The sequence below is a fragment of the Netta rufina genome (assembly GCF_964035555.1).
Source record: "Netta rufina genome assembly, chromosome: 27".
Lineage (NCBI taxonomy): Eukaryota > Metazoa > Chordata > Aves > Anseriformes > Anatidae > Netta > Netta rufina.
In genome coordinates this window covers 4404210-4430323 of record NC_140151.1, presented here as the reverse complement: position 1 = coordinate 4430323, position 26114 = coordinate 4404210, and the positions used below count along the sequence as shown (strand labels likewise).

Genomic DNA, 26114 nt, shown 5'->3' with positions numbered 1-26114 from the left:
TTTAGGGTGTGGAAACGGCCCCAAAAGCTCAGCCCTGTCCCCAAAATGGGGGTACCCCGCAGCCAGCCCCCACCCCGGCCCCGTGCCCACAGCCCCCCGGGATATTTGGGCATCGCCGCCAGCCCCGGCACGGACACCCCCTGCCCTTCCTCCTCCTCCTCCTCCTCATCCCGGGGGGGGGAAACCAGCCGCACAGGGGCACAACGCATCCTCTGCCCCCCCCCAGGGATTCCTGGCTAGCCCCGAACACCTCACTGTAATTAAATTTGGCCCCCCCAAGGCCAAAAGTTTAGGACGGCAGCCAGGGAAAAAGGGGGGGCAGAGGTGGCACCCGCTGGCCCCACAGCACCTACCTGGGAGCAGTCGGGGTCTCCAGCCCCCACCCCGCAGCCGGGGTCCCCCCATGGCTGGCAGGGGACGGGGGACGAGCAGAGGTGGCCCCGGGGTGGGGGGGGGCGAGGGGGCGTCACGGCTCCTGGCGTGGGGAGAGGAGAGTCACAAATGGGGACACGGCGTCCCTTGGTCCCTTGGGTGGTGATGGCCCCAAGCAGGGAGCGACGTGGGGGGGCTCCGCTGGGCACGATCCCATTGGGTTTGTCCCCAAAATGATGACGGGGGGGGGGGGCTCGGTGACCCCGTTTGCGCTCCAGCCCCGGCGCACGTGCCCTGGCCGGGGTGGGGGGAGCTGAAAGGGATCCGAGTGCCAGGGCAGGGCAGGGCCGGGCTGCGTGGGGACAGCCGGGTCCCCAAGGGGCCAGCGGGGAGGAAATCTGCTGGGGGGGGGCCGTGGGGGGAGCACTGAGTGGGGAGGGGGGGGGCTCATTCCTCCGGCAGCAGCCGCCGCGTCCTCGTGCGCCCCGTCACCTCGCGCGCCCCTTCCCCACGGCGCTCCCACGCTCCCCACCCACCCTCCTCTTCCTCGCCGCGGGGATGAAGACGTCACGGGGAGGGGGCTGCAAAAAAAAAATAATAAAGGGGGGGGGGGGGATGAAAGAGCCTTACCTGCCCCCCCGGGGAGACCTGGGGGGCTCTCAGCCCCATCCCACGCCGTGCGCACCCCGGGGCGCAAAGGGTTGGAGAGGTTGGAGAGGTTGGGGGGGGGGGGGTGGAAGGAGCTGAAAAACTGCCCGGAAAAAAAGAAAAAAAAAGGGAAAAAGGGGAAAAAAAAAAAAAAAGAAAAAAAAAGAGGCTGCGTTTAAACAACAGCCATAATTATGCTTTTGATACCGTCTGCTAAAAATACAGCCCCGCGCCGCGCGGGGAGCCATGTGTGCGCGGCCTCACATGGCTCCGGGCTGCAGAGGCTGAGTCAGGCAGCGGGGACACGAGGGGGGGGACACGGCACCCGGGGGGGGCTGCAGGGGTTGGGGGGGGCTGGTGGAAGGGGGACGTGACAAGAGGGGTGTCCCCAAAAAAGGGGGTGTCCCAAAAAAAGGGGGTTGGGGGGTTTCATGGGGTTTAGGGGGGTGTCGGCATCCCCCAGCACTAAAAAAGTAAAGGAAGGGGTTGTTGGGTTTGGTTGTGGTTTGGGGGGGTCGGGAGGGGAATGGGGGGGTCGAGGTGGGGGGGTGGTGCCATCAGTTGTGGGGTTCGGCCTGTAGCTACCCCAAATATTTGGGGTCACCCCTCCTGGGGCAGGGGGCGCATCCAGCGGGGCGAGGTGACACCGTTGTGTCCCCCCCCAGCTCTTGGGGACGGGTGCAAGGAAACCCCAAAAGGGGTCGGGGGGGGGCACAGCCCCACCCCTCGCCCCCATTAACGCCATCCCCATGGGGAAAGTGATTAAAGGGGGGGGGCTGCAGCTCGCACAGCCCCTCACAACCCCGGCACGGAGAGGGCGCAGCGCTGCGGGGTCGATCCCTGCCCCACGGAGAGCTTCGGGGACCCCAAAAAAAGCTTGGGGGGGTGTCGGGGGGGGGGCATTTCCCCCCCCCCCAAAGCCGGGAGGTTGGAGGAGAGGCAGGCGAGCTCAGGTCAGCCCCGTAATTGCTGCGCTGGGGCGCTGCCAGCCGGGGCAGATTACGGCTTTGCTGACTGCAGCCTGGCAGCGGCCCCGCGAGCTGACACAGCTGGGAGCCCCCCCTTGGGGTGGGGGGGGGCAGGATGGGGGCTGCTCGTGCCCCTCTTTTGGGTTTTTATCCCTCGGGGGGGGGTGGAAACACGGGGACGGTGCCAAAACGAGGAGCCTGCAGCGGGTGCCCCCTCTCCGCGCCCCCTCTCCGCGCCCCGTGCCTCAGTTTCCCCCATTTCCAACCCAGCAGGCTCCCACCCCCCCCACCGTGCCCCCCCTGGGGGGGCTCCCAGCACCCCCCCACCCTCCCCAAAAGCCACTCTAGGGTCCACCCCCACCCCACACCCCCCCCCCAGGGCCGTATCCTTGGAGGAACCGTGCGCCCTAAGCGGCTTTGGGGGGGATTACGGGCAGCCCCCTGGCCCTCGCCCTGTGCCCCCCCCCCCTCCCGGACCCCCCCCCTTTTTCCCCGCTGCTCGAAGTAATCGTCTCTGAGACAGTTTTACCCGGCTAATCCGGCCACCTCCACCTAAGCTGCTCCCTGCCCCCCCCCCCGGGAAGCCCCCCCCCCCATCAAGGCGAGGAGCCCATCACCTCGTGCCACCCCGGGCAGGTGGCGAAGCCCCCCAAGGGATGGATCAATGACCCCCCCCCAAAGGAATATTCCCCCCCCCGGGGATGGGGACAGCAATTTCGGGAAGTCTGGAATCAGATTTATTCGTCTGTGTACAAAAAATGCCCCCCCCCACGAGGAGGGGGGGGGCGTTAAAAGCCGCGTGGGGCATGGTCGGCACCGGGGCTCCGGTTTCAAGTAGAGAAGAAAAAAAATAAAATGGGGGGGGGGTCCCGTGGCAAGGGGGGGGGCACGAGAGGTGTCTTTGGCTTCACGGGGATGGATGGAGACCTGGATGTCCCCACGGGGGCTCCTGGGGGGGGGGGACACGGGAATAAGGCAAAATGGCAAGGGGACTGCAGGGCCCCCCCCCGGGCACCCCGTGCCGAGGAGGGGGCTCCCGTAGTGTTTGGGGAGGGGGGAGCTGAGCCCCCACGGGAGAGGCGCCGGCGCCCCCCCCGCAGCAGCAATGGAAAAAATGGGGGGGGGGGCACGGCTGGGAGCAGGATGGAGCCCCCCAGATCCCCCCCCCGGACCCAAAACCTAAGGCACAGGCGGTGCGAGGCAGCGGGGAGCCCTCACCCTGGGGTGTTTTTGGGGGGGGGGCACGGCACAAATCCTGCCCCCCCCCCCAGGCACTGCAGCAGCAAACTCAACAGGTTAAGACTCCTGGCGATGCTTTTTTTCCCCCCGGGGGGGGGGGGGGCGTTAAATTAATCCTCCTGCCCCGTCGCAGGGGGCTTCTTCCGAATCCGACCACGCACCAGCCGGGAAGAGCCCTGGGGGGGGGAAATTTTGGGGTGAGGGGGGGCAAAAAAAAAAAAAAAAAAAAAAAAGGGGGGGTGAGCTCCTGCTGGGCACAGCCGGGTGCTGGTGAGGGGGGTGCTGGTGAGGGGGGGGGGCACAATACCTCTTTGTTTTGGGGTTTCTTCTTCAGCGTGCGCAAGCTCTGGCTCCGGGAGATGGGTTTGGGGTCGCGGGGTTGAGGGGGGGGGCGCGCGGGGGGAGCTGCGAATCGGACCAGCGCTCTTCATCCTCCTCCTCCTCCTCCTCCTCTTCCTCGCTGTCACAACGCGGTGGTGCCCCGCGGGGTGGGGGCCAGCCGATGGATCTGGCGCAGCCCCCCCCCGAATCCCCTAAACCTCCCGGCCATGGGGTGCGCAGGGCCCCCCCCGGTCCCGGATCGGCCTCCAGGTAAAGGGGGTCCCGGTAGTGGAGGGGGGCGTCGTCGGGGAGGGAGCGCAGGTCGGGGATGCTGAAGCTGCGCAGAGCGCCCGGCCAGAGCGCCCTGGCTCTGTGGGGTGGGGGGGGGGAAAAAAAGGATGGGGTTGAGGTGAGGTTGTATGGGGTAGAACGCAAAGCAATGGGGTTATGGTGGTCTACGGGGAGCCCGGCCCCCATTATGGGGGAGCCTGGACCTATGGGGGAGCCTAGTCCCATTGGGGAGCCCCACGAGGGGGAGCCTGGTCCCGTTGGGGAGTCCTCGGCCCCACAAGGGGGATCCCAGCCCCATTGGGAAGCCCCAACCCCACTGGGAGAACCAACCCAAATGGGGGACCCCAGCCCCACTGGGGGGGACCCCAGCCCCACTGGGGGGGATCCCAGTCCCACAAGGGATGCCAGCCTCATTGGGTGGGACCCTGGCCCCATTGGGGAGCCCCAACCCCATGGGGCACCCCGGCCCCATTTTGGAGACCCCAGCCCCATAGGGAGAGGACCAACCCAAATAGGGGCCCCCAGCCCCATTGGGGGGGGGACCCCAGCTCCACAGGGGATGCCAATCCCATTGGGGTGGGACCCTGCCCCATTGGGGACCCCCAAACCTCATGGGGGACCCCGGCCCCATTTTGAAGACCCCAACCCCATAGAGGGGGGGGGACCCCAGCCCAACCCAACTTGGGGGGGGGGACCCCGCTGCGCCCCTTGCCCCCGAAACCAGGCGAGGCAGCGGGGGAGAACAGACCCCAGCAGGGCCGAGCCCTGGCCCTACAACCCCTTAATTACCCCACGGCGTGTCCCCCCCCACCCCCCTCACCCCATAACCGTGTCCCCCCCCCCCGCCCCCATTACCTTGGCAGCCGCCTGCACGGCGGCGGTGGCGGCGATGTTGAGCCCCCGCTTGCCAAACCTCAGCACGGCCTCGCAGCCCCGCCTCCCGCGCCTGGATGATGTAGGTGTCGATCTCCTACGGGGTGGGGCCCACCGGGTGAGTGGAGCGGCCGGAGGTGGGGGCCCACAAGGCTAGGGGGGGGTCCACAAGGATCGGGGGGGGCCCACCTGCTCCCTGCGGGCCAGCGTGGGGTGCACGAATTTGCGGTAGAGGAGGCTGGAGCCGCGGGTGTAGGGGGACAGCAGCCAGAGGACAAAAGCCATCTTCACCTCGTAGTAGAAGGGGAGCCTGGGGGGGGGGCAAAAAAATATCGGGAGGGGGTAAAAAATATTAGGGAGGGGGCAAAAAAATATCGGGGAGGGGCCCCGGGTATGTCCTGATTCCCTACAGGGAAAGGTGTTGGGATGGGGAGCCCAGCTGGCACCCGAAATCTGCCTTCCTACAAGATGTTGCCCCCCCCCCCCCCCAAGAAGGTGGGAGACCCTAAAAGTGGGGGTACCCAGAGAAATGGGGGAGCCCAGAAAGAAGAAAGGGGGGTGAGAATCCCCCAAAAAAATAAAAGGGGGGGGGAACCCCAGAAAAAATAACAACTGGGGGTGAAAATCCAAAAAAAAAAATAAAAGGGGGGGGGGAACCCAAAAAAAGAGAAAACTGGGTGTGAGAATCCCAGAAAAAAAGGGGGGGAGAGAACCCTAGAGAAAATAAAAGGGGGGGGGGAGAACCCAAAAAGAAAGAAAAGGGAGGGAGAACCCCCAAAAAGAAAAGGGGGGGGGAAAGAAACCCAGAAAAAGAAAAGGGGGGGAAAAACCCTAGAAAAAATAAAAGGGGGGGGACCCCAGCCCCCAAAAATAAAAGGGGGGGGGGACCCCAGCCCCCCGCCCTCACCAGGAGAGGAAGATGTCGGTGAGGGTCTCGGTGGCCATGAAGAGGGCGAAGACGATCCAGTACATCATCCAGCGCACCTGGGGGGGGGGTGGCTGTCAGCACCCCCCCCCCAAGATTTGGGGTCTCGGGGGGGGGGGTTGGGGGCAGCCGGGGGGGGGCCCTACTCACGTATTCGCGGATGTTTTTGCTCTTCACGGCCTTGTAGGAGGCGTAGGCGGGGTACAGCATCCCGAACACCAGCCTGGGGGGGGGGCAGGCGGCGTCACCCCCCCCCCCCAGGTGTCCCCCTCCCCTCTTAGATGCCCCCCCCGGGGTCTCCCCCTCCCCTTTTAGGTGCCCCCCTCCCCCCCAGGGTCTCCCCCATCCCCTTTTAGGGCCCCCCCCCCAAAGTCTCCCCCTACCCAAGGAGCCCCCCCCCCAAATTCTCCCCCTCCCCAGTGTGCCCCCCCCAACTCCTCCTCCCCTTTTAGGCACCCCCCCAACGTCTCCCCCTCCCCGAGGAGCCCCCCCCAGGCTCTCCCCCTCCCCTTTTAGATGCCCCCCCTCCCCCAAATCTCCCCCCTCCCCTTTTGGGTGCCCCCCCCCAAATCCTCCCCATCTCCAAAACACCCCCCCAAGCCCCCCCCCACCCCGCAGTTGCCCCCCCCAGACCCCCCCCCTCCCCAAAATACCCCCTCCGGACCCCCCCTCCCCCATGCCAACCCCACCACAACCCCCTAACAGCCCCCACACCCCTGGGGGGGGGGGGGCACCACCTCCCCCCCCCCCCCAAATCCAACCCCCCCCCACCCCAAAACCCCCAAAACCCCCCCAAAAAAACCCAAACCCCCCCCAAAAACCCCCCCCAAACCCCCCCAAAACCCCTCCACGCCCCCCCCGCCCCAATCCCAATTAAACTGCCACCCCCCCCCCAGCACCGGGGGGGCCCACAGGGGTCCGGGGGGGGCCCACAAGAGCCCCCCCCCCACTCACAGCACGGCCCGGCTCAGCACCCAGCCCACCATGGCTGGGGGGGGCCCGGGGGGGGCCCGCAGCGGCCCCTACGGCTTGAATGGGGCGGCCGCGGGCTCTGCGCATGCGCCGCCAGCCCAACGGCCCCCGCCGCCCCGCCCCGCCATTCTTAAAAAAGGGGCCGGGGCTACTCTTAAAAGGGCAACGGCGCGGCTTAAAGGGGCATCGGCGCGCCTTAAAAGGGCAACGGCGCTTATTAAAAGGGCGATTCCTTTTTCTTAAAAGGGCAATGCCGTTTCTTAAAAGGGCAACGCGGCGTCTTAAAAGGGCAACGCCGCGTCTTAAAAGGGTAACGCCCAGTAGTGCAAAGGGTGAGCCCCTCCCTCTCCCACCCATTTTTTATTTGTTTTTGTTTTTGTTTTAAGCCTTTAGAACACGGAAAAAGGCGAAGCAGGCGCCTTTGTGTGATCTCCGGGTTTTATTTTGGTTTCGGGGATGGCCTAACTGTGATAGGAGCAGAGGGAACGGCCTCGAGGTGTTCCAGGGGAGGTTCAGGTTGCAGTTCGGAGACTTTTCTTCCCAAAAAAGAGCAGTTGGGCGTTGGGACGGGATGCCCAGGGAGGTGGTGGGGTCACCATCCCCGGGGGTGCTCAAGGAGAGGTTGGACGTGGTGCCTGGGGACAGGGCTCACCTGGAGGGCTTCTCCAGCCCCCATGGGTGCGCTTGGCACCTGCCCCAGGCCACGTTTCCCCCAGCCACACGTCCCCAGCGGTGGCCATGGGGCTCCCCAGACCCCTACCACAGCTGCTTTTGGGGTCCCGGCACCCCCCCGCCTCCCTCCCCACTAAAATCTTCCCTCTCCTGCTGGGGAAACCGAGGCAGAGCGGGGTGGCGGAGCCCCGGGGTTAGGATCTGCAGCCGCCCGGGAACAAACCCTCTCCCCGGGCTGCCTGTTCCCGAAAAGAGGCTCGTTATTCGTGAGCTTAATTGGTGGTTTTTCCCCATGCATATGCAGGCGCCCGTGGGACCTGGAAAGGCTCCCCTGGAAAACCAGCCGTGCGGGCGGGGTGCAGGAGCAAACCCCACACCCTGGGGAAACACCTCCCGCTTCCCCGCCTCGGGCCAGGGTTTCTGCTGCTCCCCCAAAACGCCCGGGAGAGCCCCGAGCAGGGCTCTCGGCTGTCCTCAGCCTCGTAGGGCCGCTGGGAGGAGGTGGAGGCATGGCTGTGGGGTCTCAGTTTGTTTATTTGGGGGTGTTTTCGGTGGGTGCGTGCACCCCGGTGAGGCTGGCACGCTGCGGGGACGGGGCAGAGGGGCTGCGGGGTGTGCACAGGGGGGACAGGAATTGGGGCTGCATCCTGCTGGCCTCAAGCATCCCGTTAACCTCAGGGCATCCCGTTAACCTTGGGGCATCCCATTAACCTTGGGGCATCCCGTTAACCGTTAACCTCAGGGCATCCCAACCATCCTGGGGAATCCCATCCAGCTCAGAGCATCCCATCCACCTTGGAACATCCCAACCACCTTGGGGCATCCCCCTGCATCTTGGCATCGGAGGATCCCGCTGTTCTTGAGCATCGCATCCAACTCAGGGCATCCCACCCAATTTAGGGCATCCCATCCAATTTAGGGCATCCCACCCAATTTAGGGCATCCCACCCAATTTAGGGCATCCCCTCCACCTTGGGGCATTTCATCCACCTTGGCGCATCTCAATGCACCCCGGGGCATCCCACTGACCCCAGAGCACCCCATTACACACCTCGGCATCAAAGCATCCCATCCGCCCGCCAAAATCCCGCTGCCCTCGAGCATCCCACCCACCTGGAAGCAGCCCCATGCCCTGGGACCATGCCATACAGCCCTGGCCCTGCCTGCAGCCCCACAGCAGTGCCCCCATACCCCGCACCCGTGCTCCCCCCCTGCCAGCACCCAAGGGCGTCGCTTTGCAGGGCAAGGGGTGTCCCAGCACGCGGCCAGGACGGGGTGGCCGTGGGTGCTGCATATGGGAGGGCAGAGAAGGGGATCTGTGGGTGCACCGGGGGAAAAACGAGGGCAGTGTCTTCCCCCAAAAAAAGGGTGTGGGTGCGGGAGGGGCGCAGGCACCGGGCTGTGACCGCGGGGCAGAGGACGGGGCTGGCGGGCGCATGCGTGTCCCCGTGCCCGAGCAGCCCCCAGGGGAGGTGAGAGCCGCTTTTTGGGGGCTCTGCCTCCCCCCGGCTAGAGGCTGAGGTCCACCACCACGTGCCGGTAGACCAGCGTGTTGGCCTTGAAGCTGGGCGCCAGCAGGAGCTGCACGTCGGCGGCGGGCACGTAGCGGAAAGCCCGGGGCGCCTGCACCGCCAGCTCCTGGAACTTGACGAATTTCTGCTTCTCCTCTTCCCACAGGTAGACGTGGGTGAAGGAGAAGTCGCTGCCCAGGGCCATGTAGCGCCGCTGCCCCACGGCGAAGGGCTGCATCACCATGGAGCCGCGGGACGGCAGCGTCTGCAGCTCCACGAAGCGCTGCCCTTCCCAGCGCACCACCTTGGAGTCGCCGATGTAGCGGCTGAGGCAGAGGTAGTGCTCCCGCTTCGCCCTGAAGTGCTTCACCATCTGCACGTCCAGCAGCTCGCCCACCTCCCCCTGGGGCGCAAACTGCTTCTGCGCCCGGTTCCACTGGTAGATGACGGGCGCCTGGAGCTGCTGGCGATGATGAGCCGGGGTTTGCCGTCGTTCTCCCACGTACTCCACGTCGTGTCGCGGTGCCAGGCGTGGAGGCTTGGTGGGAGTAGAAACCGTTCTGGTCGAGGCGGTAGAGGCTGGTGGAGGCCCGGCCTTGGAGCTGTCGGCGATGACGAAGTACCACTCGCCCTCGATCTGGAAGGCCTCGATGTCGTTGGGCTTGCGGGTCTTCTGGCTGTCGATGTCCTGGATCTTGATGAATTTGTCCACGGCCGTGTCCCAGCGGTAGATGTAGGAGCCGCCGAAGAGCTGCGCCACCACCACGTAGAGCTGGCCCTGGGCCACGATGGGCTTGCAGTGCACGGCCGAGTGGGCTGCAGGGCACGGGACACATCAATTTGGGGGGGACACCAGGGGACAAAAAGGGGGGGGTTTCACGGCGCCGACCTTACCGGGGGATGCGGTCGAAGTCGCGCAGCTTGCGCTCCACGTAGTCCCACTTGAGCACGGCGCAGCTGCTGGCACCAGGCTGTGCCAGGGCCACGTAGAGGTCGCTGGCGTAGGTGTAGGGCTCGGCCGACACCGCCTGGAAGGGCAGCACCTGGTGCACCACGAAGTCTGCGGGGAGAGAGGTGGAGGTGAGGGCGCGGGGAGCCAAGGCGGGGCTGGGGGTCCCCCTTACCCCCTTACTGGGGGGTCCCCGTACCCGTGGTGATGCACTGGAAGTCGCCCAGCGCCAGGTCCCGGATGCGTTGGCCCTCGAACTGCCCGGGGCTGCTGCAGAAGACGGCGGGGACGGTGGTGTTGGTGCTCTCCATCCACTCCACCAGCCACTTGATCTTGCAGTCGCAGGCCAGCGCGTTGCCCCGCAGGTCCCTGGGGAGAGGAGGGCACCGAGTCCTCCCCCTGCCCTGCCCGAGCCCCAGCAGGGACCCCCTTATCCCCCAATTTGGTGGGCAGAGAGGTGCCCACGGGGTCGTGCCCCATAAGCCTGTCCCCATCCCGGTGTCCCCATCCCAATCGTGGTGTCCCCGGTGCCGCGGCAGCCTTACAAATCACTCAGGATATCCAGAGGTTTGAAGAGGTCCCGGGGCAGCGTCTGCAGGTTGTTGTTGGCCAGAGACCTGGGGACGAGAGGCGCTGTGCCCGGCGGGACAGAGGGACACGGAGCTGTCCCCAATGTCCCCCCCATGGGGACGGGGAGGGAGGGGCGCACGGGGTGCCCGCTACTCACAGGTGGGTCAGCGACTTGAGCCCGCGGAAGGTGGCCTTGGAGAGCGCCTGGATGTCGTTGTTCTCGATGAACCTAGGGCAGGAGGAGAGGCTGCAGGGCTGCGCCGAGGGCACGGGGAGCAGCCCCCACCCCGGGACCCCCCCTCGGGGCCGTCCCTGTCCCTGTCCCCCCCCCCCCCCACGCACAGGTACTGCAGGTGCGGGAGGCCGGCGAAGGCGTTGTCGCCGATCAGCGTGAACTTGTTGGAGTTCAGCAAGCTGCAAAAAAAAAGGGGATAAAGGGTCAGAATTTGGGTCGGGGGGGCACCCGGGGGGTGAGGATTTGGGAGAGGGGGGGGTCACCGGTGTGGGATTTGACCTACAGGAACTGCAGCGAGGGGATGTGGGCGAAAGCCGCCTCTCGGATCTCCGTGAAGGCCGCGTTCACCATGGTCCTGCGGGGAGGAGGAGACCCCGGGGTTGTGATGGGACACGGGGGGGGACACGGGGGGGGACACATAGGGCACACGTAGGGGACAAGGGGCTCAGCCCCAAGGGCTGGCACCCACCCCACGCGTGCCCTGCGGCACATCCACAGCCCAAGTGTGCGCACACGGACGGATGCGCACGCGCCCCTACGAGGCTCCTGCGCCCTGCTGTGCCCCCAGGGACCCCCCCCCAAGCCGTGTCCCCCCGGGACTCTTGTCCCCAAGGTCACAGCAGCCGGGCGGTGCGGCGGGGCCGGGCTGCAGCCCTGCTCCATCCAGTGCTGCGTGCGCACGGGGGACCTGCTGGCACCGCAGGGCACCCCCACACGGGGACAAACCCAGGGTTGGGGGGGTCCCCAGCCCACCCAGAGCTTCCCTCACCCCCCCTGAGACCCCCCCCAAGCTGCCCTCGCCCCGCACAACCCCACTGCAGCACAAAGACCGAGGCTGGCCCTGCCCCAGCACCCGCTGCCAGCCCTGCGCCACGGGGAGCCGACCGTGCGTCCCCCCCCCCCTCCCCGTCCCCATCCCCATCCCCGTCCCCGTCCCCCTCCCCGGCTACTCACAGCGAGATGACCTCGGGGGGCAAATTCTTGGGCACGGCCTTGGAGTCCACGCAGAAAGCCGTGTCCCGCGTGCACGAGCAGCTCGGGGGGCACGGGGGAGGCCGGGGAGGCCGCCGGCCCCCCGCAGCCCCCCAGAGCAAAGCGGAGGCCAGGAGGAGCAGGAGAGCCGAGAGCTGGCCCCCGGGCATCCTCCTGCCGTGCCGCAGCTCCATCGCCCTGGCCTGCTCCTGCTCCTTCTCCTGCTCCTTTTTTTCCCCTGGTGCTGCTGTCCTGCTGCAGGGAGCCGCAGCCAAGCCCTTTTTTTTTAATTATTTTTTTTATTTTGCCCCCTCTCCTTCCTTCCCCGAGGACCCCTCAGCGCCGGGGGGAAGCGGCGGTGCTGGAGGGGGCTGGCGGCAGCGGGGCTGCTGCTCTGCAGCTCTCCATGCTCCTGCGAGCTGCGGGAGGAGGGAGGGAGGGACAGAGGGATGGATGCAGCAGCGTGACGGCACGGCACGGCACGGCACGGCACCGGCGGGTGGCCTCGGGGACACGTGCCCCCAGGCTCTGCTTTGATTTTTTGGGGGGGTTCTGCCCACCCCCAGCGCTTCACCCCGGCCGCCCTGGGTGCTGCCAAGGCCTGGGGGGGGGGTTCAGGGTGGCGGGGGGGGGGCGCTGGGCTGCCCGTCCCAGGCACGGCGCTCGCGGCCAACAATGAGCCCAGCCAGCTCCGAGCCCTGCGCAGCTGCCCGCGGGCTGGGTGGCAGCGGGGGGCAGCACCCAAGGGTGCTCGGGGTGGGCGCAGGGGGGGCAGGAGGAGGGCGGGCACCCCCCTGTTTGCCTTGGCCCCCTCCCAAACCACCTGCAAATGCTGGGAAAGGGCCCTCGGAGGTTTCGGAGGTTTTCACGCCCCCCCCCCCCCTACACACACACTTCCCCGGCTCTTATCCGGGCTGGGCAAACAGAGCTGGAGTGGCACCTTGGCAGCCCCAGCGCCCCCCGAGGACCCTATAAATCCCCCGTTCCTGCTGGCAGAGGGGCAGGAGCTGCGTGCTGAGGGCAGAGATGGACGGCAGCTCCAAGGAGGCGCTGATAGAGGAGGCCCCCCCGGTAAGGAGCACCCAGCACCCGGCCCCGCCGGCACGGGGCTGAGCCTGGACTCACCCCCCTGTTTCCCCCCCCCTTTCCCCAGGAGTACACGGCCTCCCCGCGCCTGCCCTGCGTCCCCCAGCAGCTGAAGAGCCTCCTGATGGTGGTGGTGGCCGTGGTCTTCCTGGTGGTGCTGGTGGCAGCCTTCCTCCTGCTGGGGCTGCGCCTCACCGAGACGCACGCCGAGAGGGTGCGCAAAGAGGGGGGGGCGCACGCGTTGCGCCCAGCGGGGGGCTTCCAGGGGTGTCCCCCCACCCACGGTGACTCCGTCCCCTTCCTCCCTGCAGGTTTTGAGGATGAGCATCGAGGGGCTGGGCGCCCAAGGGCTCCCCCAGCACCTCTCCATGAGCAGGAAGGAAAGGATCGGGACCTTCGCCGTGGCCGAGGGGCGCAATTCCTCCGCGCTGCTGGTGTACGACTACGGCAAGGTTTGGGTGCCACGGGGGGGGGGGGGCTGGGGGGGGCTTTTTTGGGGGGGCAGCACGGGGTTGGGCTGACGGGGGGGCTGCCTGCACGCAGCTGCTGGTCAGCTACAGGTCCTGGCTGCACCGCGTGTGCTTCATCACCCGCGTGGATGAGGACAACCTCCCCGGGCTGGACGCCATCACCGAGGTTTTCCAGCGGCGCCAGGTGAGCCCAGCCTCGTGCCCGCGGCCTGGGCACCTGGGAAGGGCGCCGCTGGGCTTGTGGCAAGCTTTCCCTCGAGGCCACGGTGGCCACGGGTAGCAGAGCTCCCGCTGTGTCTCCGCAGGGTGAGGGGAAGGCTGGTGCTGAGCCCCTGGCTGACCGCTCCATCCTGGGCACCACCGCCAACGTCCTCTGCAGCTCCGTGCCCATTTACTGGACCTAGCAGGGGCTGGGGATGAGGAGGGGGTGTCCCCGCCGTCCCCGTGCCCCCTGTGGTGCCCCCCCCGGGCTCCTTCTTCCTCCTCCTCCTCCTCCTCATCATCATCATCGTCGTCAGCTTCATCACCGGCCTCGGCACCGCGTGGTGCTTGCAATAAATGATTGGGGTTTCGCTGCGGGATGTGTGCTGCTGTCGGCAAAGTAAAGCTGGGCCCTGCCTCCAGTGCTGCTCTCCTCCTTGTCCTGCGCCTGGGGTGGTCCCCGAGGGGTCCGGCGTGGGGGGAGCACCCCCGGTGTTGGTTTAATCAGGGTGGGGACGGGTCCAGCCCCAGCCGAGGGGCATGGGAGGGCTCGGCGCCCCCAGCCCTTTGGGGCACCCAGCACCCTGCAGGGCCCTGGGCCACCTCAGTGCGGAAAAAGTCCCCGTCCCTCTCCCTTCCTCACACACACAGGGACAGAGGGACCACAGGTCACATCCCCGGGGCCAGCAGGGCACCCGTGGGTGCCACCCCAGCTTGCCCCCTGCGCCCTCCGTGCGCCCCACGTCCCCCTGCTTCAACCCACAGCAGCCAGGGGCACCCTCGGGGCTCACCCCCATGTGTCCTGCTGGGGAGCTGGGGATCCAAAGGGACAAAAAAGAGGCTGGGGGGTCCCGTGCCAGCCCCCCAGGGGCGTTGGACCTCCCCACGTGTCACCGTCACCTCTCCATCCCTGCCCCGTGCCCCCCTGGCTGGGAAGGGGCGCACGCAGCGGGGCAGGGGCTCTGCGCCCCCCCCCTGCACACGGCAGAAGCCCCCTGGGGGGTCCCCATCCTGCTCAGCACCCCGGGGGAGGAGGCAGGGGGCAAGATGTGGGGCAGACCCACAGCCACGGCTGCTTGGGGACCGTGGTGGGGACCCAGGGTGGCCAAGAGGTCACCGACGCGGGCCCAGCACCCTCGGGACCAAGGCCCTGGAGCACCCGGCCCCAATCCGTGCTCCGTGGCCCCCTGCCATGGTGACCCCACTCCTGCCCCAGTGCTGCGGCTCACGGGGACCCTTTTGATGTCCCCTCTGTGTTTTCCCCTTCCCGAGCACCTCCAGGTGCCCGAGGTGACAAAGGGTCACGGGCACAGGGCCAGGTTCCCCTTTGGCTACCCCATCCCCGGATGCTCCACCCCGGAGGGCAGCTTGAACCCCTTGAGGAGGGTTTGTTTTGGCCCCAAATCCCGCTCCGGGGCAGCAGAGAGGTCCCCGTGCCCTGGGGACAAGTGTCCTCAGGCCCTCTTGAGCTGCGGGTTCCCAGGGGAAAGCAGCTGCGGGCAGGGCGCTGGGCAAACACCGCTGGGAGCGGGCGGCACAGCCGAGTGGCACCACGAGGCTGCTCGTGGGGGCCGCCCCCTTCCCCACCCCAAAACCCCCCAAATAAAGCCGCTGCCCCAGCTGCTGCGGGCTGCCCGGGCTGGGAGGTGGAAGAGGAAGAAGAGGAGGAGGAGGAGGCAGAGATGGAGAGCAGCATGAAGCAGGTGGCAGTCGAGGAGCCGCTGGTGAGTCCCCGCGCCCCACGGAGCGGTGCCACGGTTGCGCCCACCCTCTGCGTGCCTCGTGGAGACCCAGCACCCCCCACACGCACCCCCCAGGGCGAGCAGGGTGGGAGCCGAACCCCAGCGAGCCCTTCCCACCCCTCTTTCACCCCTTGGCCCCGTCTCCTTGCCCCTATATCCACGTCTCTCCACCTTTTTCACGCCCGCAGGACGCCGACAAGGGCTGCTGCGGCTCCTGCTGCCTGCCCTGCGCCCTTTGCTGCCCCAAATGCTCGCGCTGCTGCCGCCCCGGCTGCTGCAGCCTCAAGGGCTGCCTGTGCTTCGTGCCTCGCCTGCTCTGCTACCTGCCCCGCAAGCTGCTCAGCAGCTGCCACCACCTCAAGTGCCTCCTGATCGTGGTGGTGGTGGTGGTCCTGCTGGTGGTCATCGTCGCCGGCGCCCTGCTGATGTGGCTGCAGGTGGAGCGGGGCCACCCCGACGCCGTGAGTAGGGTCCCCAGGGCTCCCCGGGGACGGGCAGGGGGGCAGGGGCTGAGCTCCCCCCCGTCCCCAGGTGCTGCGGTTGGGCGTGGGGCAGGCGTGGGAAGAGGACGCGGCCACTTTCTACGTGGACGGCGGAGCTGGAAACCCGGCCACGGTGGTCTACGACTACAAAAACGTGAGTGGGGGGGGGAAGGGAACGGGGTGGGGGTCCGTAGGGTGGGATTTGGGGTCAAACCGACCCGGCTCTGCGTGCGCACAGCTGCTGGTGAGCTACAGGTCGCGGCTGCACCACGCCTGCTACGTCACCCGCATGGACAAGGACAACATCCCGGGGCTGGATGCGGCCACCCAGGCTTTCCAGCGCCGGCAGGTGAGCTCTGGAGGGGCAGGATCAGGTTTTGGGGGGGCACAGGAGCCTCTTTGGGGGCACAGGAGGCTCCCTGGGGGCACAGGAGCCCCCCAAGGGTGAGGGTTGGAGACGAGGGTGCTCCGGTGCCCTGCGTTTCTCCCCCAGGCTGAGCAGAGGCTGGCCATGCCCCTGGACGACCGCTCCCTGCTGGGCACCACGGCGAGCATCCTCTGCAGCATCGTCCCCATTTACTGGATTTAGGGCAGGCTGGGTGAGTTTTGGGGTACGGGGGGGGAGTTTTAGGGGCCCCCCACCCACGCGGCGGCACCCTCACGGCGTCAGCTTTGCCTTGCAGCAGCCCCGACGGCCACGGCGTCACCTCCAGCCCTCCTCCTGCACAGCACCGGGACGGGAACATCGCCAGCAGCCCCCCCCCTGCCAGCCCCCACCTCCCAGGGGGCTGCAAAATTTGGGGAGGGGGCTGGTGGCGGGGGGCCGGGGGGTGTCTGCTGGTTTGTCACTTTGCCTTCTCAGCTTCGCCGAGCCCAAGCGCCAAAATGAGCTTGAAAAACCCCAAACACAACGTTTAAAAACCCCCAAAATTCTCCATTCTGCTTCTCTGCTTGCCCAGGGACCTGGGTTGGGGCTTGGAGCACCGGCCTGGGGGGCGATTCCGCCGCAGTCCCCGGCTGGGGGCTGCGGGTGCCCGGCTGAAAATGTCCCCAAATGTGCCAAAAGCATCCCCTCAGAGCCAAATAAAGGACGAGGGGAATAAACCAGGTCCCGGAGCTGTTCCTGGGGACACCCCCGTCGCGGAGGCGGCTGTGGGGGGCGTCCCCCCATTTACGTCCCCCTCCCTCCCCACACCCCGGAGGAGCTTTGCGCTCCCGAGCACCGCAGAATCGTGGCTGGAGCAGGCAAAGGAGCCCGGGGAGGGGACGGGGGGGGGTGGGAGCAGGGAGCTGTGGCCCCCCCCCACGGGCTGGGAGCCGGCCAGCAGCGCAGCTGCCTCCCCCCTCGCCTGGCTCCGGCCCCCGCAGCTCCCCCCCGGGACGCTGCAGCTGCATCTGGCCGGGACGCGGCGCGCCTGGCCGGGGTTCCCTGCAGCTCCGGGGCGCCCACCCTCATCCCCTCGCCTCCCCCCGGCCCCACAGCACCAGCAGGCGTGAAAAGGGCCGAGAGGTTTTATTTTAACCCCCCCCAAAAACCCCTTCCTCAGCCTCGCAGGCAGAGGGGCGCGCGGAGCGGTGCCAGGGCTCTGCGCCCCCTCGCCGTGCCGGAGCTGTCCCAAACCCTCCCAAACCCTCCAAAACCCTCCAAAATCCTCCAAAATCCTCCAAAATCCTCCTCCCTCCACCCCACGGAGGCCGGGAGAGGCGGCAGCGTCTCCAGGGGGTGGTTTATTATTTTTTTGGGGGGGTACCCCCAAGGCGCGCGTCAGCAGCCGGGAGCGCAGGAGGAGGAGTTTTTGGGGAGGGGGTCCCGGCTCCCCCCGGCTCCCGGGGCCACGCAGAGGGCCTCGCACTGCTCCCGGCTCTCGAAGCGGTTGCGGCTGCCCCCGCAGCCCCCGTACCAGAAGAGGGAGCAGCGCCCGGGCTCCTCGAAGAACCACTTGGGCGAGTAGGAGCGGCACGGCCCCGCGTCCCGAGCCTCCAGGCAGGCGGCTGCAAGGCACGAGGGGACCCCCGGGGGGGTTGTGGGGGGGGGTTGGGGAGGGTTTCATCCCCTTCCTGCCCCCCCAAAATTCTCCTCACCCCGCGTCGCGTTCCCCTCGCCGGCTCCACGGGGACCTGTCCAAGGTGGGCGCGGCGTCAGCGCAGCCGGCTGGGGGTGCCCTGCTGGGGAGGGGGGCGCCTCCCCACGGCCCCCCACGCCCTCCCCACGCCTACCGGTGCCCACGCAGGTGTGGACGCAGTCCTTCTGGGTGCCGAAACGGTTGGCGTTGCCCCCGCAGCCCCCGTACCAGAAGCGCTCGCAGGTCCCCGTGTCCCTCCGGTGGTACCAGCGCAGCGAGAAGTCGGCGCAGGCGGTGCCGGGGTCCTTATCCAGGGCGCACAGCCCGGGCACGGCCACCGCCCTCCGGCCCTTCCCGGGGCTGGGGGATGCCGTGGGCAGCCCCCTGAGGGGCACGGAGAGGCTCTCGGGGGTCCTGGGAGGGGAGATGGGTGCCAGCCCCCCCCTGGTACGCGCCCGGGGAAGAGGAGGCGCAGCCCCCACCCGCCGGGGGGTGGCCCCGGTGCTGCTCACTCACTGCGCGGGGGTCCCCGGGGACGGCTCGGTGGTGTTGGCACCGGAGGGAGACGGCCCCTGGGGGCACCCTGGGGTGCTGGGGTGCCGGCTGCTCTCCGCTGCAACGCAGGAGAGAAAAATGACGGAGGGGCAGGAAAAAAAAAGAATTAAAAAAAAAAGGTTTTGGGCTCCAAGCTGCCTCCTGGGAACCCGTCCCCACCCGGAGCAGCCGGGGGCAGGACCCGGTGGTGCTCCAAGCCCCAGCACGGCTCACCCCAAAGGCTCCGGAGGAAGCCCAGTGCCATCCTCTCGGCGTACCCCATCTCGGGGCCCTGCACCGAGCCCAGGCGCAGCTCGTGGTGCCGCCACCCCGCCAGCACCTCCGGCACCGCCGCCTCCGGCCTCTCCGTCCCGTTCCGGCCCAGGGACAGCACCAAGACCCCAAAATCCCTGCAGCGGGAGAAGGGCACCAGCGCCTGCCTCGCCTCCCCGTCCCACAGCACCCCGTCCCCCGTCCCCACCACGAAGAGGACGCGGAGACGGCCGCGGGTGCCCCCCGGGAAGACGTGCCGGAGCGCCCACGCCACCGCGCCGCCGGGTGCCGCCGCGGCCACCCTGGGCACCAGCGCGAGGCGGAGGCGCTCCCGGAGCTGCTCCCCGGGGCTCTGCAGCCCCAAATCGACCTCCCCCAACCCCTGCTGGGGGGCGGTGGGGCCGGTGAGCACCAGGGCGACGCGGGCACCCCGCTGCGCCGGCTGCAGGCGCCCTAAGAGGTTGCCAAAAAGCTCGCCAACAGCCTCCAGGCTCCTCGCCGGCAGCGCCGCGTTGTCCACCACCAGGGCCAGGTCGGCGTCCAGGCGCAGAGGGTTGCGGGGCGGCACGGCTGCGGGGCAGCTTTCGGGGTGGCAGAGGTCTGGGGGGAGCAAAGGGGGGGCACAGGATGAGCCAAAAGGGGGGTGCTGGGGGTGCTGAGCCCCGTGGCAGCCCCGCTGCCTTACCGAAGCAGAGCACGCAGGGCAGCAGGGTTTGCTGCAGCAGCGCCGCGTCCCTGTCCGGATCTGTCGTGGAGAGCTGGAGCACCTGGAAGAGGCTGTTCACCTGCAGGGGGGGGGGCAGAGATAAGCTCGGGGTGGCCACGGGGCTGGTAGCCACGCGGCTCCGGGAGCGGATCCTCACCTGGAAAGCTCGCACCACCTCGGGCAGCGGGCTGAAGGTGAGCACCACCGGCACGATGCCCAGCGCTTCGTACTGCAGGGCCACCTCCCCGACGCCCTCCAGGGCCTGGTTGCGGCCGCTGGTGACGAAAAGGGCCACCTTCCTGCCCAGCACGGCCCGCCGCACCCTTTTGAGGGTGTGCAGCCCCACGAAACGCATGGCAGAGGCCAGGCGGCCCCGCTGGGACGAGCGGCTGGGGGAGAGGCGGCGGAGGCGCCCCAGCAGCGCGGCCCCGCTCTGCGCCTCCCCGAAACGCAGCAGGTAGCTGGGGGAGGCCGCGTAGGACAGCACGGCCACGCGAGCCCCCGCCGGGCAGCCGGCCGGGGAGACGTGGAGGTCGCTCAGCAGCAGGGCCAGCAGCTCCTTCATGCGGGAGAAGAGAGGCGGCGGCACCGTGGACGAGGTCTCCAGCACCAGCACCAGCTCCGTGGGGAAAAGAGGGCAGGAGGGCAAGCTGGAGGCTGCGAGGGGGTTTGGGCAGCTCCGGGACAAGCCCTGCTGTGGTGTCCCGCGCCTGCACGGCCACCCCCTGAGCGTTTTCCATCGTTTTTTCCCCCGTTCCCTGTTCCCTGTCCCCTCTGCCACCACCCCCGGAGCCCGTCCCCGCTCACCGCAGCGCTGGCGGATGAAAGCCTTCAGCTCGCAGGGCTGGAGGGGAGCAGGGAGCGAGGTCAGCCCCAAAGCTTACTGCAGCCAGGGGGGTGCTGAACTCCCCCCCTGCTAGCTCCTGGTCCTACAGACTTTGGGGCTGGGGTCCCGTCCCCATCCGGCCCTTACCGTGGAAGGGGGGACACCCGGAGAGCCCTTGGGGCCCTGGAGGAGCAGGAGAGGGGAAAAATAAGGAGAAAAAAGGCATTGAGGGATGGGACAGGAGCAACAAGTCCCACTGGGGGTGTCCCCATTGGGGGTGTCCCCATCGGGGGTGTCCCCATTGGGGGTAAAAAGGCTAAAAAAAAGGGAGAAAAAGGGAATTTGCAGGGCATCACCATCACCCCCGGTGGTCCCAGGCTGCCGTGGCTGCCGGCTTCTCCTCTGCTCCCGGGCTCTCCCTGGAAAATTCGGCCCCCTGAGGCAGCAGCACAGCCATGGGGGGGGTCCCGGGGGGGGCTGTGCCCCCTACTCACCCTGCGCCCAGGCAGCCCTCGCCTGCCCTTGTCCCCGCGGGCTCCTCGCTCGCCCCGTTGGCCCTGGAGGGGAGGCTCAGGGGGGGCTGGCCGGGTCCCCAGCCCCCTTCCCCGGCCCCGTGCGCTCACCTGCACCCCCGGGAACCCCGGCAGCCCCCGAGCACCCTTGGGGGGAGCAGCACCAGTGAGCACAGCACCCTCCTGGCAGCCCCAAGGGGCTCGGTTCCAGCTCTGTCCCCCCCTCCCAGGTACCTTCGCTCCCTGTCTCCCCGGGGCGCCTCGCCGGTCGCACCCGATCTCGCCCTAGGAGGGGAGAAAAAACCCAAAACCGTGTTTTTTTTTTGCAGGATCTACACAAATATCCGTGTTCCCAAAGCCTCAGAGTGTCCCCAAGGCGCTGCGGGTGCCTTGTCCCCACCGGGCAGCCCTGTCCCCAAGGGGCACCCTGCCCAGCCTTACCAGGGCACCTTTGGGTCCCCGAGGTCCCGCGCTCCCCTTCCTGCCCTCGGCTCCTTCCTGGCCCTGGAAGAGACAACGGGGCAGCAGGCTGGGGGCACGGGGGGGGCTGCGATGCCCCTCACCACCCTACAGCTCACCTTCTCCCCTTTGGGGCCGGCTGGCCCCGCTGCTCCCACAGGACCCTCGGCTCCGGGCGCACCCTGGGCGAGAGGCAAAAGCGGCTCAAGGGGGAACCCCAAAAGCGGGCCCCCCAGCGGGCCCCCCAGCACAGGGAGGGGGGCAGCACCTGAATTCCTCTGCTCCCCGGGCGGCCGCTGACACCTTTTGTCCCCCGTGGCCCCGGCACCCCCTGCGGAAAGAGAGTGGGGGGCAATAGGGGCACCCGCACGGGGCAGGGGGGGGGTCACCACAGCCTCACCTGAGCTCCTCCGTGCCCCTTCTCGCCCCCCTGCCCGGCGCTGCCGCGGTTCCCCTTCTTGCCCTGCGAGGAGATGGGGTGGCTCCGGGTGTCCCCAGCCCTCGGGGTGGGGGGCAGACCCCAAACGGGACCCCCCCCGGACCCCCTACCTGCGCTCCCGGCTGCCCTTTGTGGCACGAGGTCTGCGGGGGGAAGCAGGGTCACCGGCCACGTCCCCAGCTCGTGGTGTTGTCACAGCCCCCCCGTGTGTCCCCCCCCCCGTTGTCACCAGCACCTACCGGGTGAGCCGGGGGGCCCGGTGGCCCTGGTGGCCCCTGGGGACCGTCTGGACCGGGGTCACCCTGCAAAGGGAAACCTTCCAGTCCCCAAAATGATCCTAAAGGACTGTTTTTCCCCCCAAACTGCTTCCCAGCACCCCCCCCCACACCATCGCAGCCCCCTCCAGCCTTTACCTGGGGGCCCCCCTCTCCTCTCCACCCCGGGGTGCCGGGCTCGAGGCTGCTCCTCCCGGGTGCTCCCTGGGGAACAGAGGGGGGGTCAGCGAGCACCCAGGGCACCCCCCGCGCCCCCAGGGACCCCAACCCGCACTCACCACCTCTCCGCGGGGACCTGGGGGTCCCTTCTCCCCCCGGGCACCCCGGGAGCCTTTCTGTCCCTGGGTGGAGGTGAGAGGAAAGGATTTAGGGTGCGGGTGGGGGGCGAAGGAGGCAGCAGCACCCGAGGCTCAGCGGAGCAGCCCCGCACCTGCCTCCCGCGGGTCCCCTTCTCTCCGGGGTGCCCGGGGGTCCCCGCTTCGCCCTGGGAAGGAGAGAGGAGGTTGAACCCCTGCCTGGATCTGCCTGGGAGAGGAGGGGGCACAAATCCCCGCTGCTCAGCTCACCTGCTCCCCATCCACCCCGTCGTAGCCGGCTTCTCCAGGAGGTCCCTGCAAAATGGCACGGGGTGCAGGGCACGGCATGGAGCACCCAGGCTTTGCCCTATTTCCCGCAGCACCACGGACCACCCCGCTCCTCCACCTGCTACGACCACCCCCCTTTCTCCTCCCCAGCCCCATCCCTTCCCTCTCCATCCTCCTGGAGGCCTCCCTGCCGCTGCCAGCTCCCCGTCCGTGCCCGTGGTGCCGGAGGGTAAGCAGCGAGGCGGGGACGTACCTGCTCCCCGGGGTGACCCACGGCGCCCTAAAGGAGAGGAGGGTGAGCAGGAGGGGCAGCAGCAGGCGGCTGCACCACGGGCTGGAGCCGTGCCGTGCCGTGCCAGGCTGTGCCAAGCCGTGCCAGGCTGTGCCAGGCTGTGCCAAACACTCACCTTCGCTCCACACTGCCCCGGGCACCCCTGCATCCCTCGGCTACCCCGCAGACCTGCTGGCCCTTGCTCCCCCTGCTCTCAGGAGGGGAAAAAAAACATCAAAAAGACAACGTGCCCGGCCATAAAATGTGCTCACAGCACCCCCGAGCCCCCAGGACCACCCCGTCCCCCTCCCCGGGGGTCCCACGGCCGACTCACGCTGTGCCCGTGCTCGCCTTCGTCTCCAGCACGTCCCTTGCTGCCGGCCACCCCCTAGGACAGAGAGACCCCGGGGGCAGCAGCCACGACCCCCACAACCCCCCCGGCTCCAGGAGGGACCCCGGGCTGGGAGCCAGAGCTCCTGGGCTCCGTTCCCAGCTGGGGGAGGAAGGGGAGAGGAGCGAGGAGCAGCGGCTTGGGACCGGATGGGGCAAGGGCCGGAGTTAATCCCGGCTCCCAGGGCGCCTGGTGGCCCTGGGAAAGGGATCGGGGCTGGGCTTCGGGGCCCCCCCACGAAGGGAAAAAGGTCGAGGCCGAAAGCATCCCGCAGGGCTGGGCACCCCCAGTGTTTTACCTTGCTCCCCAAGGGGCCGCTGGGGCCCCGCAGGCCGGGCAGCCCCACGCAGGTGCAGGGACACGTCCCACAGCACGTCCTCTCCGCCAGTGCCAGCTGTGGAGAGGTGGTGACATCCCCACGCAGCCCCCCACGGGGGACCCCAGCCCCTCCAGGAGGACCCCAACCCCCCAGGGGGACCCCAGCCCCCACGGGGACCCCGCTGTCACCACCCATCCTCACCAGCTCCTGCGCCACGTGCCCGCCAGCCTCGGGCATGTCGACGGCGAGCTGCTGCCCGTTCCCCATCCGCCGCCCGAATTCCAGCTGCTGCAGCTCCCCCAGCCTCGTGGCGTTGTTCACGGCCACGGTCAGCAGCAGGTCGGCCTGGCCTGGAGTGGGACAAGGTGCCCAGGGGTGGCACGCCGTGCTGGGGGGCGTCCCCCGGTCCCCTCCAACCCCTCTCTGCCCCAACCTTGCAGCCAGGCTGCTGTGGCCACCTCCTTCATCCGCTGCACCTCGTCATCCAGCCCGTCCGTCAGCACCAGCAGCGCCTGGCCGAGGGGAAAACTGGGTGCACCAGCAGCAAACTGGGCGAGGAGAGGGTCCTCCCGGCGAGCTGCTGGCCCCCTTACCTTGGTGTCCTCCTCCTGGCGTGCCAGGGTGCCCAGGAAGCTCTGCAGGGCGAGCTGGTTGAAGTAGGAGCGCTGGAAGGCGTGCGCCCGTGCCAGGCGCTGCAGCACGTCCACCCAGGGCTGCCTCAGCCCCCCCTGGAAGATGGTGTCCCCCCCCTGCCCGACGCTTTGCAGGCTGAGGCGGAGGCTGAGCGGGCGGCAGGTGAGGCTCTCCAAGGCGGCCAGGTCCCGAAGGATGCGCTCCAGGTAGGGCTGCAGGTTGGACTGCTGGAAATCGGTGACATCCAGGGCCACCAGCACGTGCAGGGCGCACGGCGCTGCGAGGGGGGAGACACACAGCCTGAAGCTCTGTGGGGTGCACAACCCCCCCCCCGCGGCACCACGGCACCAAAAGTTTTGGGCACGGGGATGCCCAAACTCACCCTCCTCCTGGCTCCAAGCCCCCGTGGCTACCAGGATGAGCAGAACGGCGAGGAACCGGCCCCGGCACGGCCCCATGGCCCCGGCGTGGCTCGGGGAGCCGGCTGGTCCTGCGCAAGCAGCTCGTCCTCCCAAGGCAGGGCTGAGCGGCGGCGAGAGCGCGGCACCTGCCTCGGGGAGCCGGCGGGCCCAGAGCTGCCGCAGCTCCCCATCCATCACCGCTGACAGCTCCGGCGTGGAGCTCAGCCCAGCCGGGGGCCACGGATGCTGAGCCGAGCCAGCGCTGGCCTCATCCTGCCCGGCTGTTTGGCCGCTCGCGGGCGGCGCTGGGGTGAGTTTTGCTCCCCCCGGGGCTCGCCGCAGCGCTCAACGCAAGCTGCAGCGGGGCTGAGGAAGGCTCGGGGTGATGCGGGTGAGGTGCACGGAGCACCCTCGCTTGTCATGGGGCTCGACAACCCCCGGCTGGCCTTTGGGATATGGTTTTGGGTTCGCCGCGGGTGCAGCAAGGATGCCACGCAGCGCCCTGCCCTGCCAGCTCAGCACCCCGGGCAGCGCGGGGCACGCTGCAGAAATTCAGTGATCCCCAGGGCTCGGGGAGGCCTTTTGGGGCTTGGCAGCCTTCGTGCAGGTGGGAAATGGAGGAATGGGGTGACGAGGAGCTGAGGATGGGACCAGGAGCACGTCCTGCCTGTCCCACCCTGCGCCCTGCCCGCTGGACACAACGCGCCCTTGCCGGAGCAGGCAGGCAGAAGGCACCCGGAGCCCGAACACCTTTGGGATTGGCAAAGCAACGAACCAAAAACCCACAGTGGGAGCCCAGGAGGGAGCCAAACCCGCAGCATCACCCCAACATCACCCCAAACCCGCAGCAGGGGTCGGCCAACCTCTTACCTGGGGCCGCAGCGGGGGACCGAGGGGCACGGCACGGCGCGGCACGGCGCGGCACGGCGGAGCGCGGGCTGCGGGAGCTGGCCGGCTGCGTGGGAGGCTGTGAGATCCGAGGTTTATTTATCCCAGGGCTCGAGCAAACATCAGATGGCCGAGACGTCAGGGGGAGCAGCCTCGCAGCCAGACCAGAGCCTCCGGGGCTCCGTGGGGCGGGCGAGCTGCGCGCCGTGGGGCGGCGGAGCCCCCACCGCTGCCCACCCTGGGGAAGGGGCGAGGAGCTCATGGCTGAGCACCCGTTGGGGGGCTGCGGGGCTTGGGAGACCCCCTCCGAAAGGGAGACGCTGCCCAGGGAGCCAATGTTGGGGTGGGAGCCACGGGGTTGCGTGGAGGGAGGGGAAAAACAAGAGGCAGGTCCCCGGAGGTCTCCATGAAAAAAGGGGCAAAATCGGGGCCGAAAAGCCCGGCCAGCCCCTGACATAATGGCTTGACATCACCCGGGGCCTCAGCCCTCACACATCCTCCCCGGCGTAAGCAGCAGAGCGGGATGGAAAGGGGAAGCGTTTCAAAAGCCCGGCTTGTTTTGCACGGGGGATTCAGTTTGTTTGCTCGGGAGCCCGGGGAGAGGTTGGGGCTGAGCTCGGCGGCTCCTCCGCCAGTTCCCAGCCCCGCGATGTGGGGGCCGGGGGGCGGCGTGGGGAAGCAGAGCGAGACCGGTTTTCTGAGGTTTATTTATTCGCTGGAAGGGGAAAAGTTTACTGGCTGTCGCGGCCGTGCGGAGGAGGTTTTGCAATGTAGGGCTGAGAGGGAGAGCACATCCCTGATGGGCTGCTGCCTGGGGGGGGGCAAAAAGATGCCTGGGGGCGAGGCACGGAGGAGATTTTTCCCCTACAGGGTGGGAACGTCGGGCCCTGAGCATGGGGAAGTCCTAGAAAGGGAACGAGGAGAAGGTTTGGGGAGGGTTTGGGGTTGGGGATGGGGAGGGGAGACCTGGTGCCGAGCAGGCATCTGCACCCCACGTCCCAAATCGGGATGGGGGGACCCAAACCCAGCTGGGAGCACACA

At 68.3% G+C, this 26114-nt stretch overlaps 5 protein-coding genes across 5 annotated transcripts; 2 read left to right on the top strand and 3 right to left on the bottom strand.

Moving 5' to 3' along the window:
- Nucleotides 1-2788: 2788 nt before the first annotated feature.
- Nucleotides 2789-6684, bottom strand: REEP4 (receptor accessory protein 4). The gene is given in 10 exon segments (XM_084302419.1): nt 2789-3403; nt 3535-3591; nt 3594-3893; nt 3895-3918; nt 4695-4775; nt 4777-4809; nt 4902-5022; nt 5620-5696; nt 5788-5860; nt 6592-6684. Coding segments are annotated over 10 exon segments (864 nt in total). The 5' UTR covers nt 6624-6684; the 3' UTR covers nt 2789-3337.
- A 2106-nt stretch (nt 6685-8790) lies between these two features.
- On the bottom strand, nt 8791-11712 carry LGI3 (leucine rich repeat LGI family member 3; the record flags this gene model as incomplete). The annotated part of the gene is given in 12 exon segments (XM_084302213.1): nt 8791-9251; nt 9254-9331; nt 9334-9379; nt 9382-9608; nt 9687-9690; nt 9692-9852; nt 9941-10110; nt 10287-10358; nt 10469-10540; nt 10654-10725; nt 10830-10901; nt 11501-11712. Coding segments are annotated over 12 exon segments (1647 nt in total).
- A 780-nt stretch (nt 11713-12492) lies between these two features.
- SFTPC (surfactant protein C) lies at nt 12493-13478 on the top strand (the record flags this gene model as incomplete). The annotated part of the gene is made up of 5 exons (XM_084302354.1): nt 12493-12589; nt 12672-12818; nt 12916-13056; nt 13148-13258; nt 13380-13478. The coding sequence occupies exons 1-5, from the start codon at nt 12545-12547 to the stop codon at nt 13476-13478; spliced, it is 543 nt and encodes a 180-aa protein (XP_084158480.1). The 5' UTR covers nt 12493-12544.
- Nucleotides 13479-14957: 1479 nt separating this feature from the next.
- On the top strand, nt 14958-16088 carry LOC311219272 (surfactant protein C-like; the record flags this gene model as incomplete). Its single annotated transcript, XM_084302353.1, has 5 exons — nt 14958-14999; nt 15206-15478; nt 15549-15653; nt 15738-15848; nt 15993-16088. 5 exons carry the CDS (start codon nt 14958-14960, stop codon nt 16086-16088), a joined length of 627 nt encoding a protein of 208 aa, XP_084158479.1.
- A 1133-nt stretch (nt 16089-17221) lies between these two features.
- LOC311219271 (uncharacterized protein) lies at nt 17222-25139 on the bottom strand. The gene is made up of 31 exons (XM_084302352.1): nt 25056-25139; nt 24167-24331; nt 23745-24061; nt 23585-23663; nt 23353-23501; nt 23131-23226; nt 22776-22829; nt 22578-22649; nt 22424-22450; nt 22153-22197; nt 22017-22070; nt 21865-21927; nt 21725-21790; nt 21551-21613; nt 21422-21454; nt 21273-21335; nt 21141-21203; nt 20992-21054; nt 20855-20917; nt 20648-20698; nt 20396-20458; nt 20258-20320; nt 20049-20084; nt 19883-19919; nt 19233-19732; nt 19055-19154; nt 18331-18969; nt 18079-18175; nt 17717-17976; nt 17582-17617; nt 17222-17491 (listed from the first exon to the last, which is right to left on the bottom strand). The coding sequence occupies exons 2-31, from the start codon at nt 24240-24242 to the stop codon at nt 17265-17267; spliced, it is 3555 nt and encodes a 1184-aa protein (XP_084158478.1). The 5' UTR covers nt 24243-24331; nt 25056-25139; the 3' UTR covers nt 17222-17264.
- Nucleotides 25140-26114: the final 975 nt, after the last annotated feature.

What these genes read in the sequence shown, in the direction of transcription:
- LOC311219271 (XM_084302352.1), bottom strand. Translation starts at nt 24,242, where the DNA reads ATGGGGCCGTGCCGGGGCCGGTTCCTCGCCGTTCTGCTCATCCTGGTA. An exon ending in CGGGGAGCAGAGGAATTCAG is followed by an intron (nt 21,055 to 21,140) that starts GTGCTGCCCCCC and finishes CCTCTCGCCCAG; the next exon opens with GGTGCGCCCGGAGCCGAGGG. An exon ending in CGGGTGTCCCCCCTTCCACG is followed by an intron (nt 19,920 to 20,048) that starts GTAAGGGCCGGA and finishes GCTCCCCTCCAG; the next exon opens with CCCTGCGAGCTGAAGGCTTT.